Source organism: Macaca fascicularis, chromosome 1 (genome assembly GCF_037993035.2).
Source record: "Macaca fascicularis isolate 582-1 chromosome 1, T2T-MFA8v1.1".
Lineage (NCBI taxonomy): Eukaryota > Metazoa > Chordata > Mammalia > Primates > Cercopithecidae > Macaca > Macaca fascicularis.
Window position 1 is genome coordinate 181417893 of NC_088375.1, and position 16340 is coordinate 181434232.

Genomic DNA, 16340 nt, shown 5'->3' on the forward strand with positions numbered 1-16340 from the left:
TTCAGTTTAAAATGTGCTTTTACATATCTTTTTAAAATTTAGACCCTACAACAACCCCTATCCCACTCCTAGAACTAGGCAAAGTTGTGCCAAGCATTTTATATTCATTTTAGATAAATTATTTCATTTAATCCTTACCATATCCCTAGGAGGTAGGTAATATCACCATTTGAAAGATATAAAAGTATAATATCATGTGCTGTATTTATAATATATAATAATTTGCCCAAGGTCACATGGGTAGTGAGTAGTAGAGCTGGGACTTGAACCCAGAAGTCTGACACAGAAGACTGTGCTCTTGGTTCCTCTACACTACACTATGTCCCATTTCAATTACTTATGAAAAATAATCTGATAATGCAGATGGACAGACAGCTCACCAAAAACAATACTGGCAAAGCAACAGATACTGATGGAAAAAGGCAAATGACCTAGTCCGTCAGCAACACAAAGACCTAAGTGCTCACCTTACCATGCACAGCCCCCAGCTTCCTACCACCATGATGCTGTGGAAAGGTTATGGGACTTGGGGCAAGAGTCCTGGGTTCGAGTCCCAGCTCTGCCACTTTTCTGTGAGTCCCCAAACCCCTCAGTTAAGACTCAGTTTCCTTGCCTGTAAAATGGAGATAACCTCTGTCCTGCTTGCCTCACAGGAGTTGTGATAGGATCTGGAAAGACTGAATTATTAGGCAACAGCCAGGATCATCATTTTAGAATGAGGATGAGAAGCAGTTGGGTAGTTCTTACCACTTGAGGCCAGTAGGGGCTTGGACACACAGTGACAGAGCATCATTCTGCAAATGTTTGTGTTTTACAGATGGGAATGAAGACAGTAAGATGGGCTCCACAGTCACTGCCGCTGTTATTGGGATCATCGTGCCCATAGGTGAGTGTGGCTCCCAGTCACTGAAAAGAGAGACCCTGCTCAGGCCTAGGGAAAAGCGCTGGCAGGGTAGAGAACTTGGCCTGCCCTGTTGACTTGTTCTGCCCTTGCAGCCTTCCTGCCCACCTCCCAGTCCTGATTTAATTTTGTTTTTTAGCCTAGCACACAAGGCTCTTCAGGATCTGGCCCCAGGTGACCTTCCAGGTGCATCCCCCATCTCCCCACCCCTCGATTCACACTCTACACTCCAGCCACGTGAAGTGTGACTGTATGATCCCTAGGAATAGGGCTGGTATCTTGCTCACCATTCTCCCCAGCTCCTAGCAATGTCTGGCACATGGTAGGAAATCAAGGATTTGTTGAATTAATGAATAGAGCTGCTTACCGTTCCTTTAATAGGTCATACTGTCTTGTTTTCTTTCTGTTTGGTTTTCAACAAGTATTTATTAAGCAGCTACTATGTGCCAAACTCTGTGATAACAGGAGGAAAGGCAGTTAAAGATGAATAAGACATGGTTCTGTCCTATAAAAGTTTATAGTCTTGTTGGAGAGACCCACATAACACAGGTAAGTTTGTTATGACCTGGTGGGTCCTAAGGTTAAGCTGCATGCACTGACTTCAGAGACAGTGCTGAGGATACACTTAGCTTGGGCTGAGGGAGAGGGGAAGAGGGCAGAGGAGGTTTCCTAACGGAAGTGATATTTGAGCTGGGTCAGCCAAGTGAAGGAGGATCAAGAGCAGTCCAAGCAGTGAAGACAGCATGAATAAAGCCAGGAGTAGGAAATGGCCTGGAAGGGTCAGGGTGGGGTGGTTTTAGAGCTAGAAGGAGATGAGTACGGCCAGAGTATAACACTTGGTTAAGCCCTCACAGAGAATCAAGGGGGCTGATTCATTCTCTTCCACCCCGAAGTCCACACAGTATCCTGTACACCCCTCTCTTAGCAGTCTCATCTCTTAGCAGTATCTTTGCATTCTGATTGTCCATTCAGAGCTTTCTCTCCCTTACTTGGCTATGAGTACTTCAAGGACAGGAACTTTGTCCTTTTATCCTGGGAATCTTCAGTATGGTGAGTTAGTCAGCAAATGTTTTAAAAACTTCTCCCCTGTGTGAGACACTATGCCAAGTGCCAAGGATCCAGGGAAGAAAAAGATAAAGACTTTAAGAGCTTTCAGTGTTTAATCAGGCAAAAATAAAGTCCTTTGAGGTAGATGTTAATACATGTCATAATGTGCTAAAATAGGGGCATTTTGGATGTAGATACAGAGGAACAATGTAACAGTGGCATGATACTCCTGTGAAGGGATGGTTGAAAGAAAGGTAATTCCAGAGTAAAAGTGGCGCTTCTGGAGAAGACGGCATTTGAATTGGCCTTGAAAGGCTTCACCAGGAAAGATGATAGTGAGATGATTATTCCAGGATTATTTTGACTGGAGTGGAGAAAGATAAATGCACCCCTTTCTTGCCATCCTTTGCCCTATAGAAAGAGGCAGATGTATGCTGTTTTGCTGACATAACTCACTCTGAAATAATCAATATTTTTAATTTCTGCTAATCTGAGGAATGAAAGATGAGTATTATTTCCCTGACACGTCCCTGTGAGGTAGAGTATCTTTTCATAAGCTTATCAGTCCCTTTACCTATATTTTATCTGTTATGAACTGCCTACTCACAGTCTTTTCTCATTTTTCTATTGGCTATTTTTTCTTATTTATAGAAATATTTATACATGATGAATATTAAATCTTTAAAATACATGCTACAAATATTTTCTTCCAGTCTGACATTTGGTTTTAAAGTTTGTTTATGGTATCTTTTGCCATGCATAAATATAAAACTTTTAAGTATCAGATCTGTCAATCTTTTAAGATTTCTGGGTTTTGTGTTTCGCTTAAGAAGGCCTGCCTCACTCTAAATTATTAAAATATCTTCTGATGTTTTTCTTTTCTACTTTAAACTTTTTTTAGTACTTAGATATTAACCTATTTGGAATTTAAATTTTAGAATATGGGATGAGGTAGAAATTTACTTGTTTTTTCTCTATATACCTGTCTAGTTTCCCCAAAACCATCATTGAATAATCTATACTTCTCTCCTGACTTGCACTGTCATCTTTATTATAAACTACATCCCATACATACTTTGATTTGTGTCTAAGCAGTTTATCTTCCTCCACCGATTTATATATTCCTACATACTATTAGCAGAACTTCATGATATGTTACACTCACAACATCTTCTCAGTTATTTTTATTCAGTTTCTCTTCTAAGTGAACTTCAGAATAACCTTATCAATTCTATAAAAATTTTGGTGAAATTATCAAGATTGCTTTAGATATATGAGTTTATGTGAGGAGAATATACATTTTTATTATATTAAAGCTTCCCAGCCAGAAATGTGGCATATCTATTTATTTCAGTCTTCTTTTATGTCCTTCAGCAGAACTTTATAGATCACATAGGACTTGCATATTTCTTCTTAGATTTTCCTAGGTATTTTATATTTTATAGCTTTTTGATGGGCTATTATGAATTTATTTTTATTCCATTACATGTTCTTTCTCTTTTTTTTTTTTTTTTTTTTTTTTTTTAAGAGACAAGAAGATCTTGCACTCTTGCCCAGGCTGGAGTGCAATGGTGCAATCACAGTTCACTGCATCCTTGAACTCCTGGGCTCAAGGGATTCTCCCACATCAGCATCTCGAGTAGCTGGGACTAGAGTAGCTGGGACTACAGGCATGCACCACCACACCTGGCTAATTTTTTAAATTATTTTTTTTTGTAAAGACCAGGGCTCACTCACCATCTTGCCCAGGCTGGTCTTGAACTCCTGGGTTCAAGCAATCTTCCTGCCTCAGCCTCCCAAAATGTTGGTATTACATGTGTAAGCCACCATGTCTGGCCTTCGTTACATTTTCCAATTGGTTCTTGCTGATTAAAAAAGAAGGTAATGATCTTTTATGTTGATTCTTGATTAACTAAGATTATTTCTGATAGTTTTTCACCAGGTTCAGAGTTCCTAAAAATATAAATAGCTGTTAATAAGAGTTTGGTTTCCTCCTTTCTCTTATTTATTTATTTATTTATTTATTTATTTATTTATTTATTTTGAGATAAGGTCTCCCTCTGTTGCCCAGGCTGGAGTGCAGTGGCACTACTGTGGCTCACTGCAGTCTCGACCTCCCAGGTTCAAGCAATCCTCCCACCTCAGCCTTCTGAGTAGCTGGGACTACAGGTGCCCACCACCATGCCCAGCTACTTTATATTTTTTGTAGAAATGGGTTTTCGCTATGTTGGCCAGGCCTGTCTCGAACTCCTGGCCTCAAGTAATCTGCCTGCCTCAGCCTCCCAAAGTGTTGGGATTACAGGTGTGAGCCACTGTACCTGGCCTCCTTTCCCATATTTATACTCTTAAATGTTTTTCTGGCCTTACTGCATAGCTAGATCTCTAGGACAATAAATATTACCAGTGGTAACTGCCTTGTTTCTGTCTTTAGTGCATATCAATTATTGTAATCTTACTAAAACGGAAACCCCTTCTATACCATCCTAGATAGGTGATCATTCAGCCTCCATTGGGATACTGAGTGACTGCTAACCACCTTACGAGCTACTTGCTCCATTTTTACCCAGCTCTGTTGGACAGAGCTTCCTCCTTTAATCATTAACATATTCATTTATTCTAAATCACAGCTTATGTTGCCCTCTGTGTCTCCTTCTAGAGATGTTCTTCTTCAGGTGGAGCCTCACCTTTGGAAATAAACACTGTACCTGGCCCCATCCCACTCTCCACCCCCCAGTTTTGGGAGAGAATGGTTTTCTTAGAGAAATGTAGGGAAGCAGCAGCATTAGGGCAAAGGTGTGGTAAAATTCACTCATTCATTCAGCACGTTACTAGGCACCTACTCAGTGCTAGGAACTGGGCATAAAGAGTTAAAAAAAAAAAAAAGACACAGTCCCTGCCTTGAAAGAGCTATCTAGTTGGGAGTACAGATACATAAAGTAAGATACTGTGTGTGATCTGGGAGCACACATGAGAGAGCAACTGCCTCTGCCCACAGTTGGGGAAGACTTCACATTTGAGCAGGATCTTTAAGGATGAATAGTTAATAAGGGAAAGAAGGGATGAGAGATGGGCTTTCAAACAGCAGAAAAAGAACATGCAGAAACAGAGCCTGAGGAGCAAGGGGCAGGAAAGGTGGAGTGGTGACAAGCCTTGCACTGATGTCTGAGCAGTGGGCTGGGGCCTGCTGGAGGTCCAATCTCCTGTGTCCTTCCTCCAGTGGTGATAGCCCTGCTGTGCATGAGTGGATACCTGATCTGGAGAAACTGGAAGCGGAAGAACACCAAAAGCATGAATTTTGACAACCCAGTCTACAGGAAAACAACAGAAGAAGAAGATGAAGATGAGCTCCATATAGGGAGGACTGCTCAGATTGGCCATGTCTATCCTGCAGTAAGTATTTCTCACTGGGAGAATTCCTACCTTCTGACCATCTTCCCTTCCATCCTTTCTTCTCCTCCCATCCTTTCTTCCTTCCCATCCTTTCTTCCCTCCCTTCCTTCCTTCTGTCCTTCCCTCCCTCCCTTCCTTCCTTCTGTCCTTCCCTCCCTCCCTGTCTTTTTTCTTTCCTTCTTTCCTTCCTTTCCTCCCTCCTTCCCTTCCTCCTTCCTCCCTTCCTGAAACATTTATCGAGAACGTACCATGTATCAGGCACTGTTCTAGGCCCTGGGGAACACAGAAATGCTGGGGTAGGTGGTTAAGGTAAAAAGGTATCAGGACCACCTTGTACCTAGAGGCTTTTCCTGGCAGTAAAAAAGCCAAATGTCTCTTTCTGCTCAGTAAATTTTCAGAACCTTTGGCCTGGAAGGGTAACTGTGGCCATTTAATTCAAATGTATTCATTTCAATACTGTATGCCAGTTATGTGCCAAGCACATTAGATATCAAGTATTCAAAAGTCAATAAGGAATGTGCTTGCTCCCAAGAAGTTGGTAGGGAGTTAGAGATACTAACATACAGTGGTATAATTGTGTGCTGAGTGCCGTGGTGGAAGCTCAGGAGTCCCCTCTTCTAGAAAGCTATCCTTGGCTTGCTTTGTTCTCCCACAGTCCTCCGGGCCTCTCTGCCTCACAGCCCCTATCACACTGTAGTCCACTTGTCTTTTACTCAGTGGTCTCCTCACTAAACCCTAAGATCCTTGAGGGCAGAACTGTCTGATTAATCTGTTTTCCTGATGTCTAGCACAGTATGGCTGACTCCCAACAAATATTTGTTGAATAGATGCTATGGAAACATCAACAAGGGAGCTATGAATTCTGTCTGGAGAATCAGGCAAGGAATGCCTCACAGAGAAGGTGACAGATGGACTATGTCCTTGAAAGATTAATAGCAGTTTTCCCAGGAGAGAAGGAGGGAAATGGCATTCCAGATAGAGGCATGTGCAAAGGCTTAAAGGCACAACACAGCATGGCTTTTTGGGGGAATGAGGACCATGAAGTGGCACAACAGGTGTCACTGTTATACAGCAGAGTCAGGGGGCTGAGTGTGACCTCAGAGGTCATCCACAGTGCCATCCCCCTGTCAGGCAATCAGCAGCTTTGATCGCCCACTGTGGGCAGAGCCCTGTCTTGGGGAGACCAGAGAACTGGAAGACCCAGCCCCTGCCCTCAAGGAGCTTTTTGTCTTGCCGGGGGAACCAAGGTCACAGCTGCACCAACTCCCGAGGAACCCTCTTTCCGAGCTGCCTGTCGTCAAGTCCAAGGTAGGGCAGTGCCACTCTAAGTCTGAGGGGCTGGTGAGTGAGGGCATGAACCAAGGCAGGCGCAGCCAATCCTAGAAGGCTTTCTGGTTTGGGAAGGCTGCAAATTGTAAGCTGGGTGTTGGAGCAAAGAAGAAAAATGGGTTAGTCACAGACCAATGAATGGCATGTGGAAGAAAGCGATCAAGTTTGGGGCAGAGCAGACAGAATTGCTGCTGAGGCAAATTGTTCATGAAGGGGAGACATGGGAAATGAGATGGAGCAAATGAGGAGGGTTAGCAGACGGCCTTGAGGATCCTTAACCTCGGCCAGTCCAAAAAAAATAGTTGCTTGACCAATTTTTGAAGATCAGAGGGGGCACAGTGGAAGAAGCACTGAACTTGGAGTAAGAAAATTCCCAGTTCCATCCTTCCACAGCCCTGTGATCTCAGTCACTTCTTTCTGCTCACTGTTATTTGTAAAATGAGAATAATAACCCGCATTCTACCTGCCTCCTGAGTTTATAAAGTACAAGTGAGATAGCACATGTGAGAGCACTTTGTGACTTACAAAGCACTCTGCACATGTAAAATGACATTATTTCCAGAGAAAGAAATGACTCAGGGGGAGTTACTCCTGATGAGTCTAAGGACTGAGTAATAAGCTTCTGCCAGTTGCAGAGAAATAGAGTAGTAGAATGAGGAAATCAACATTTATTGAGCACCTACTGTGTGTCAGACACTGTTCTCAGTGTTTTACATACATTATCTCATTTAATCTTCAAAATAACCTTATCAAGCCAATATTATTAGCCCCATTTTGCAGATGAGGAAACTGAGACTCATAGAAATTGAATAACTTGCCTAAGGTCATAGCCAGGAAGTGGCAGAACCAGAATTCAAACTCCAGTCTGTATATACACAAAAGCCCATGCTCTTTCCTTTATATCATGAGGTAAATAGCCTTGAAGCTCTGGAAATCAATATTCTCAACAACCTGTCTCTCCTCTGTCGATTTCTCCGGTAACTGTACCATCACTACTGGGGCCTATCTTTGGCCTAGAGATCTGTCTTGGAGAGAGTGGGAGGGTGGCTGGACTAGAATAAGGTAGTCTCAATTATCTACACTAGTGGAGGATGGCCATTGCATTCATTAAAAAACTACAGATAACCCAAAGATGACTTGAAAGGCAGTAGAGTTACTTTTTATCATATGTAGAATGTCCAGAGATGGGAGATACTAGTCTGATTCTATTTTATGCTGGTTACGTTGACCTAGGATACTCTGGGCCCTATGTGTTGTTAGGTACTACATTAAACACTCTCCATGCATTATCTCATTTGATTCCTCAACAACCCTGTGAGGTAGGTCCTATTACTATTCCCATTTGATAGATGATAAAACTAAGTCTCAGAGAAGTAAACTGGCGGGCCCGAATTCACATAACTATAAGAAAAATACTGAAGCTGGGGAGGGTCTTTCCAAAGGAGGGTATCTGGGAAATGGAAAAGAGGCAAACAAGATTACATCAGGACTAGATGGGGAAAGTTAGATGTTATCCTGGAGAAGAAAACACTCAGAATGAAGGGAAGGGAATTCAAACACCATCTATAAATTTCAAGGGTTGTCCTATGTAGAACTGTCTCTGAGTCTGAGAGATGGAATCAGGGAATGTCAGAAGATATAAACAAACAAATTTCACATTAATATAGAAAAGAATTTAAATCTGTTGTCCACAATGGAATAGACTGGCTCAGGGGTTAGTGGGCTCACCATCTCATGGTCAGCCATTTTTGGCAGACAGGAGTCTAGCATCTACCTAATGACTAGAAAGTAGGGGTGAGGGAGAGAGGGATGGAATTTAATTAACCTGCATTGCCTCCCGATTCTGTTTAATCTGTTGGGAAGGTGCAGTATATTACCTTCCTAAATGTGATTAGCATGCTAGAGACAAGTAACCCCATAGCCTGAAATTTAACATTTGCCAAAGCTAACCCACTGAAATTGACCAAACCTAAAATCCTATAAGGGAGGATTGAGAAAATTTAGATCTGAGCAACTCTTCTTTACAAAGATACAAAACAGAATGATGAAAAAATCTACAGCTTTGGATTCATACAGACCTGGGATCAAATTTTAGTTCAGCCACTTGCTATGTGATCCAGAACAAACCCTACTTAAGCTCATTGAGTTTGTTTTCTCATCTGTAAAATAAATAGGATAAATCTTGTCTCTTGGGAGAGTTTGAAGATTATGTGAGCTAATACCTATTAAAGTAACATAAGTCTGTACTTTGTCAATAATAAATAGTAACTCTTATGGATCTAACGATGAATTCTTTGGTTTGTCTCCCCAGCGAGTGGCATTAAGCCTTGAAGATGATGGACTACCCTGAGGATGGGATCACCCACTTCGTGCCTCATGGAATTCAGTCCCACCCACTACACTCTGGATGGTGTATGACTGGATGAATGGGTTTCTATATATGGGTCTGTGTGAGTGTATGTGTGTGTGTGATTTTTTTTTTAAATTTATGTTGCGGAAAGGTAACCACAAAGTTATGATGAACTGCAAACATCCAAAGGATGTGAGAGTTTTTCTATGTATAATGTTTTATACACTTTTTAACTGGTTGCACTACCCATGAGGAATTCGTGGAATGGCTACTGCTGACTAACATGATGCACATAACCAAATGGGGGCCAATGGCACAGTACCTTACTCATCATTTAAAAAATATATTTACAGAAGATGTTTGGTTGCTGGGGGGACTTTTTTAGGTTTTGGGGGGTTTGTTTTTTGTAAATAAGATGATTATGCTTTGTGGCTATCCATCAACATAAGTAAAAAAAAAAAAAAAAAAAAAAAACTTCAACTCCCTCCCCCATTTAGATTATTTATTAACATATTTTAAAAATCAGATGAGTTCTATAAATAATTTAGAGAAGCGAGAGTATTTATTTTTGGCATGTTTGGCCCACCACGCAGACTCTGTGTGTGTATATGTGTGTGTTTATATGTGTATGTGTGTGACAGAAAAATCTGTAGAGAAGAGGCACATCTATGGCTACTGTTCAAATACATAAAGATAAATTTATTTTAACACAGTCCACAAGGGGTATATCTTGTAGTTTTCAGAAAAGCCTTTGGAAATCTGGCTCAGAAAACAGATACCATGGTTTGTGCAATTATGTAGTAAAAAAGGCAATCTTTTCACCTCTGGCCATTCCTGCGACCCCAGGAAGTCAGGAAAAGCCTTTCAGCTCACACATGGCTGCTGTGACTCCTACTGGGGCTTTCTTGGCTTTGGCAAAGGTCAGTGTAGAGATATTCCATGGTACCAGAGTGCTCAGAAACTCAAGATAGAATATGCCTCACCCTCAGCTACTCCTTGTTTTAAAGTTCAGCTCTTTGAGTAACTTCTTCAATTTCTTTCAGGACACTTGGGTTGAATTCAGTAAGTTTCCTCTGAAGCACCCTGAAGGGTGCCATCCTTACAGAGCTAAGTGGAGACATTTCCAGAACAGCCCAAGTTTACTATAGAGACTGGCCCAGGCTCTGAACATCTGGGACATGCTGTGGTTGAGAATAAAGATGGTGGAATAGGTTTTATTACATCTCTTATTTCTCTTTTCCCCTTACTCTCTACCATTTCCTTTATGTGGGGAAACATTTTAAAGTAATAAATAGGTTACTTACCATCATATGTTCATATAGATGAAACTAATTTTTGGCTTAAGTCAGAACAACTGGCCAAAACTGAAGTCATATTTGAGGAGGGAAATGGCATACACAATATTATAGTATATTGGATATTTATATTCACACAGGAATTTGGTTTACTGCTTTGTAAATAAAAGGAAAAACTCTGGGTATATGTATAGATGCTCTTCATTATAGACACCTTCTTTGCTTTTCCTGGCCTTGCGGGAGGAAGGGAGAAGTGCTCTTTTCTATTTGTGGGGTCTCCCATTGGAAACATAATCCTATAGTCCCAGAAGGATTCAGTCCCCACTGGCTTTCCCATCCAAAGAGAAAGAGTTTGAGTTTCTTAACTCTGTTGTTCTGCCACTTACTCCCAGTAGACAACCAGGGACAAGGTGCAACATGGAAGTGTTTGACTTAAGTAGGAGCAGAGGAGATGCATCTAATCTCATCATACCTGGAACTTGACACACTTAACCAAATGCCTTCCCATCCCTACCTGCCAGATGCCCCCAACTCAATGAAGGTTGGATGTCTCACCAGCTTGATACCCTTTGAATTTTCAGTCAGACATTCTGGAGTTCTAGCATCCTGTACCTAGGACCTTCCTCTGCATCACTCTTGGCCTCCTAAACTCTAAGAAAATAACTATATTCTGGAGCTTGGGCACTGTGTTTTGCATAATCCAGCAATCTCCTCATGACATGCATGTGTTGATAGTCCTGAAATATTCCATTGAGAGGGTAAATGCAGTTGACCTAGAATGACCAATAACAAACAGAATTTTAAGAACAGGTGGCCAACTCCTATGGAGCTTACTCACATTACCATTCTTTTAAGAACGGAGAGTAAAATTATTTTTGACTGAAGAAAAATGATGACAGTGAAAAACATGGAAATTTACTCAAAACAAGTGACTTTTCCTGTAACCTTCTTCCAAAGAAACTGAATTTTCCAAGGAATTAAATGATAACAGTGGATAAGGCATAGTTTCTAAACTTTCGGTCAGATCCTGGCATTCACAGAAAAAAATAATGAATGGGGTCTGGACATACAGCCTGAGATCTCAAAATGATGATGAAATTCACAGCTTTCTCGGAGACATCCATGTTTCTTGCATATGCTATAACTGCAGTTTGAAAGAGGCAGCTATGGGAGCAACCCTTTACAAGAAACAAATTGTGAAATGCTCATTTGTTGGACAGCAGTAAACAGATGAAACCTGAGGAGTCAGATCCACCTTCCCCCATTCGCAGAGGCTTTTCAGCCTCATTTTGAGGTGTAGTTACATATCTTTTGCCTTTTGCCCCCTGTGCATAGGTATCTACAGCCAATCATAGATCACAGAGTCACTGGACTATAGAGCTGGAAGGAAGCTCAGAGATAATGCCAAGAGGGCAGAAAATGTATCAGAAGCCAGTCCCAGTGCTTTTCCTCCATTTCCATCTGCAGGAAGACTATTTTGGGCTGCCTGAACATTGTATCAGACCTGCTACCTATACTATGGTCTACCTCTCCTCCAGTGGAATTACAAAGGCACTAGCTGAAATGCCTTCTAGAAACAGAGAAAATGAAAACTACTTACCTACTTTTGATAGCACGGATTATTTATAAAACAGATTGAAGTAACCCATTAACTGGCAAAAAGAGAATGAGATCGGATTTAAATGTATGGCAGTAAGTCCTATTGATCCCTCCAGTTATCTCAGTATGACTGCAGTATATTCATTCACTAAAACCACTCATTAGATACCAACTACACACCTGGCACTGCAGATGTAAAGGTCAGTCACACATGTTCTGACTTTACAGAGTTCACAGTAGCAGTGGAGGAAGATATATGTGGAAACAAAAAAGGCATCGATTCTATTCAGAGCACTGTTATGGCACAATGGAGAGAGGGGTCTTTCTACCTGAGAAGATGAGGAATAGGGTCATCGTAGAAGTGACTTTAAGTCTTAAAATTAAGAAGGGGATTCCAAGCTGCTTCAGGCAGAGACACACCGAGCTAAAACACAGAGGTATGAAATAGCATGGGGACTTTAGGAACTGCACAGTTCATTCTAACAGGAACAAAAGGCTCAAGGGGTCAAGAAATGAGGCTGTATGGAAAGAGGTTCAATGTAAGTACTTTATAAAATAGATTAATTTCTGATTCAATGAAGCATCTCTTGATCATTGTGTACAAGGCACTAAATTCATCATGGAAAATTCATTAGGATGCATTGCCAGCACTTTGCAGACCTGATGTTATTCAGCCTCAAGCTTTCCAGTGGCCAAAGGAAAATGCTGACTGCTTTTCACATATTTGAGTCAAAGATTTTTTTATATGGTCAACGAAGACTAATACAAGGGCAGTGGGATTTTCACAGAAGCATGCCATGTTGTTGAGAGCCTCTTAGATCTTCTCAACTGTGAGAGAGAAAACTGAAAATTTTGAAGACACTGAGTCTGGAGAGGGGATACCAATCACTGTCCAGTCAGGCGTTGGTGGGAATGGGGAAATGGCACAGGAATGCAAGCCTCTCCACCCTACCCCCAAAACTCCAGCCATACACTCATCATTTCACAAAATATAAATGAGTTAGCATTAAACATTTCAGAGTAAATAATTCCTTTTCCCGAAATGCATGAAGATAGAGTAACAGTCTTCTCACACTGTATTTTTAGGGTATGGAAAATTTAGAAGGTTAAAGAATTACTGCTTCAATTTTTCAGTTAAAAAAAATCAGGAAGCTCTGTTCATTCAGGCTATGCACCATGTGCACAGTCAAGAATTAGCAGAAAACCTCTGCATTTACAAACACTTTGTGCTATAAAAAGTAATTTTTAAAAAGCCACTTGTGTGTGTGTGTATATATATATATATTTAAAGCCAAGGTTTTGATACTTTTTTACAAGAACTGCAAGAGAAAACAGATACCTGTCCAAACCATATACTTTTAAAATAGCATTTTTTTTTTCCATACAAGCTGTTGTTAATTTGGGGGTAAAATGCTGGTTTGCAAACTTCATCAAATTGTTCCCAAGTGGATTTTCCTTGTTTGTCTTCCCCCACCAACCCTCAAGTTACCATATTCGATGTAAGAATCAGGCATGTTAGAATGTTGTGTCACACTAACCAGTTCTGCTCTTTTTGTCTTTTCATTCAAGTTCCATTAGCTTCTGTGCGCGGTGCCCTTTGCAGTCTGGTGTCTCTTCCAGAGGCAAGGGGGCTGAAGATGGCGTGCTGCATCTCACTAGCTGTACTAACATAATCTTGGTAAACTGAAAACCAAATGTGGACATTTGTAAAATCAGTGCACTGTTTCTAGAGAGAGATTAAATTCATTTTTAAAAAATCTTTAAGTATTGTTTCATTGTAATACTTTAATGAGCGGGAGTGAACTGAGTCCCTAATGTGTACCAGTATTCTACATACATTATCTCAATCTTTGTCAACAATTCGGTGAGGTAAATACTATCAATACTATCCACTCCCATTTTATAGATGAGAAAATGGGTGAAGTAACTGCCCAAAGTCACAAGGTTATTTTTAGTGCCCCCTAAGATCAATTGTAACGTAGCATTCTCTGCCTAAATTTTCCCTCTCTGCCTCTATATGACTAATTCCTATTTGTTCTTGAGTACTCCACTTAGGTAATGCCTCCTCCAGGAAGCCTTCCCTTCTCTCTAAGACTAGGTTAGATAACTCACCTCAGTACCTCTATAACAATTTTTGCCTACTTGCATCCCAATACTTCTGCCCTACCATTCATTCCTATGCCATTGGGGTTGCTTTTGCCAAGGTCATCCAGGACCTCCTCGATTATAAATCTGGTAAACATTTTCAGTCTTGATCTTTCTTGACCTGGAAGCAGTAGTTAACACTGTTAGCCACTCTTTTCTTGGAATACTCTTATTTTGGCTTCCATGATACCATATTCGTGGTTTTTCTCCTATCTCTCTGGCCACATCTTCGTCTCCTTTGCCCACCCTTTAAATTATGGTATTCCACTTCAAATCCATCCACTTTTCTATCTCCTTTACTTTTTTTTTTTTTTTTTTTTTAAAGAGACAGGGTCGCACTCTGTTACCCAGGCTGGAGTACAGTGGTAGGATCATAGCTCACTGCAACCTTAAACTCCTGGGCTTAAAGCAATCCTCCTGCCTCAGCCTCCTGAGTAGCTGGGACTACAGGCACATGCCACAATGCCTGGATAATTATTTTGCTTGCCTTTTTTTTTTTTTTTCTTTTTTTCTTTTTTTGACAAGGTCTCTTTCTCTGTTGCCCAGGCTGGAGTACAACGGCATGATCTCAGCTCACTGCAACCTCCGCCTCTTGGGTTCAAGCAATTATCCTGTCTCAGCCTCCTGAGTAGCTGGGGCTACAGGCGCATGCCACCCTGCCCAGCTAATAGATTACTTTAACTACTTATCTGAATGTCATACGTCTAGTCTTTTCATTTTCCAATCTAACCCACAACACTGCAGCCAAAGTGTCTTTCTAAAGTGCCATAGATGTATCACCACCACTTATTTCCACTTTCCTGTTTAAAGCCCTTCAACTGCTTTGCTGGCACTAAAATTCAATATTCTTGGGTGTGCCCAAACTCTTTTAATATGGTTTATAAAGCCCTTCATGATTCAGCTTCTGCCCCATCTCCAGCCTCATCACTCACTGCTCTATATTCTAATCACACAGTTCTGGGCCTCTGTCTGGAACATTTCCTTCAGGAACATTTCCCTAAGGACCCTACACTGTATTAGGAGTCACCTCATGTGCTTCCATAGTACTCTGTGCTTCCTTTACTGGAAATCTTATCCTTACATTGTAATTGCTTGTATGCTCCTTAACTTCCTCCTCTGCAAGCTCTGTAAAGAACTGTCTTGCCCAACATTGTATCCTCTCTCTCTGCACATGACACTCAGTGGATGCTCAATAAATGATGCTGAATGCAGGCACGGCAGACACACACAGACCATGCTCTTTCAGTTACACCACGTCTCATATCCAGAAACCTGGATTACTTTACAGCCTGACTGGAGTTGTGTGTCCTTTAAATTTCTCAACACTTTTGTTATTTGCCACATCTGAAGATCCCCAGATTCACTTATGATTTTTATAATTTTACTCCTGGAAAATAACCTTGTAGCAATTGCTTAATCCCTCTACACACTTAACTCTAATTACCACCTCAAAATTGTTGTGATGATTCGAAAAACAAGCACAGGTAATCCCATTCAGCCTAGGAGCTGACATTTATTAGGTGCTTGATGGTTCCCTTTTCTCTTTTTTTTTTTTTTTTTTTTTTTTTTTTTTTTTTTTAGATAGGGTCTTGCTTCGTCACCCAGGCTGGAGTGTAGTGGTATGATCATGGTTCGCTGCAGCCTTGACCTCCCAGGCTCAAATTATCCTCCTACCTCAGCCTCCCAAGTAGTTGGGACTACAGGTGTGCACCACCACACCTACCTAATTTTTAAATTTTTTGTAGAGACAAAGTCTCTCTATGTTACCCAAGCTGGTCTCAAACTTCTGGGCTCAAGTGATCCTTCTGCCTCAGCCTCCCAAACTGCTGGGATTACAAGTGTGAGCCACTGTGTCTAGCCCCCTTCTCTTTTATACAGTTCCCTTGTTACTACCAATATGCGGTGTTTTGTAATAAAAATGTCATGGTTTTATAGCAATTTACAGTTTCCGAGACATTGTTTCTTATAACAGTTCTGCTAGGTGTACGTTTTTATGCTCATTTTAAAGAGAAGGAAACTCTGAAGTCTAAAAAGTTGAGTCAGTTCACCTTTGGTTACAATGAGTCATTGTTAAAACAAAAGATTATTTTAACCAGTGTCCAATGGTTTTTTTCCCCCACCACACCTACTCTACACTCTGCTGCTAATGCTTTTTCAGGGAGAAAAGGACTCATTGTTAAGACTGGGGGCCATGCACGGTGGCTCATGCCTGTAATCCCAGCACTTTGGAAGGCTGAGGCGGATGGATCGCCTGAGGTCGGGAGTTTGAGACCAGCCTGGCCAA

At 41.2% G+C, this 16340-nt stretch overlaps 1 protein-coding gene across 25 annotated transcripts in view; it reads left to right on the forward strand.

The window, feature by feature from the left end:
• The window catches only part of LRP8 (LDL receptor related protein 8), an 81291-nt gene extending 70788 nt beyond the window's left edge, over window positions 1-10503 (forward strand). For 13 of the 25 annotated variants that reach the window (XM_005543327.5, XM_015435665.4, XM_065522295.2 and 10 more), the window contains 4 exons: window positions 818-886; window positions 5166-5338; window positions 6470-6646; window positions 8979-9465. In XM_005543327.5, the coding sequence (XP_005543384.3) occupies window positions 818-886; window positions 5166-5338; window positions 6470-6646; window positions 8979-9017 (458 nt within the window). In that variant the 3' untranslated portion in view covers window positions 9018-9465. Of the gene's footprint in view, window positions 1-817; window positions 887-5165; window positions 5339-6165; window positions 6647-8978 lie in introns of all 25 variants that reach the window. The other 12 variants (XM_015435661.4, XM_074006284.1, XM_005543325.5 and 9 more) reach the window with 3 other exon arrangements.
• Window positions 10504-16340: the final 5837 nt, after the last annotated feature.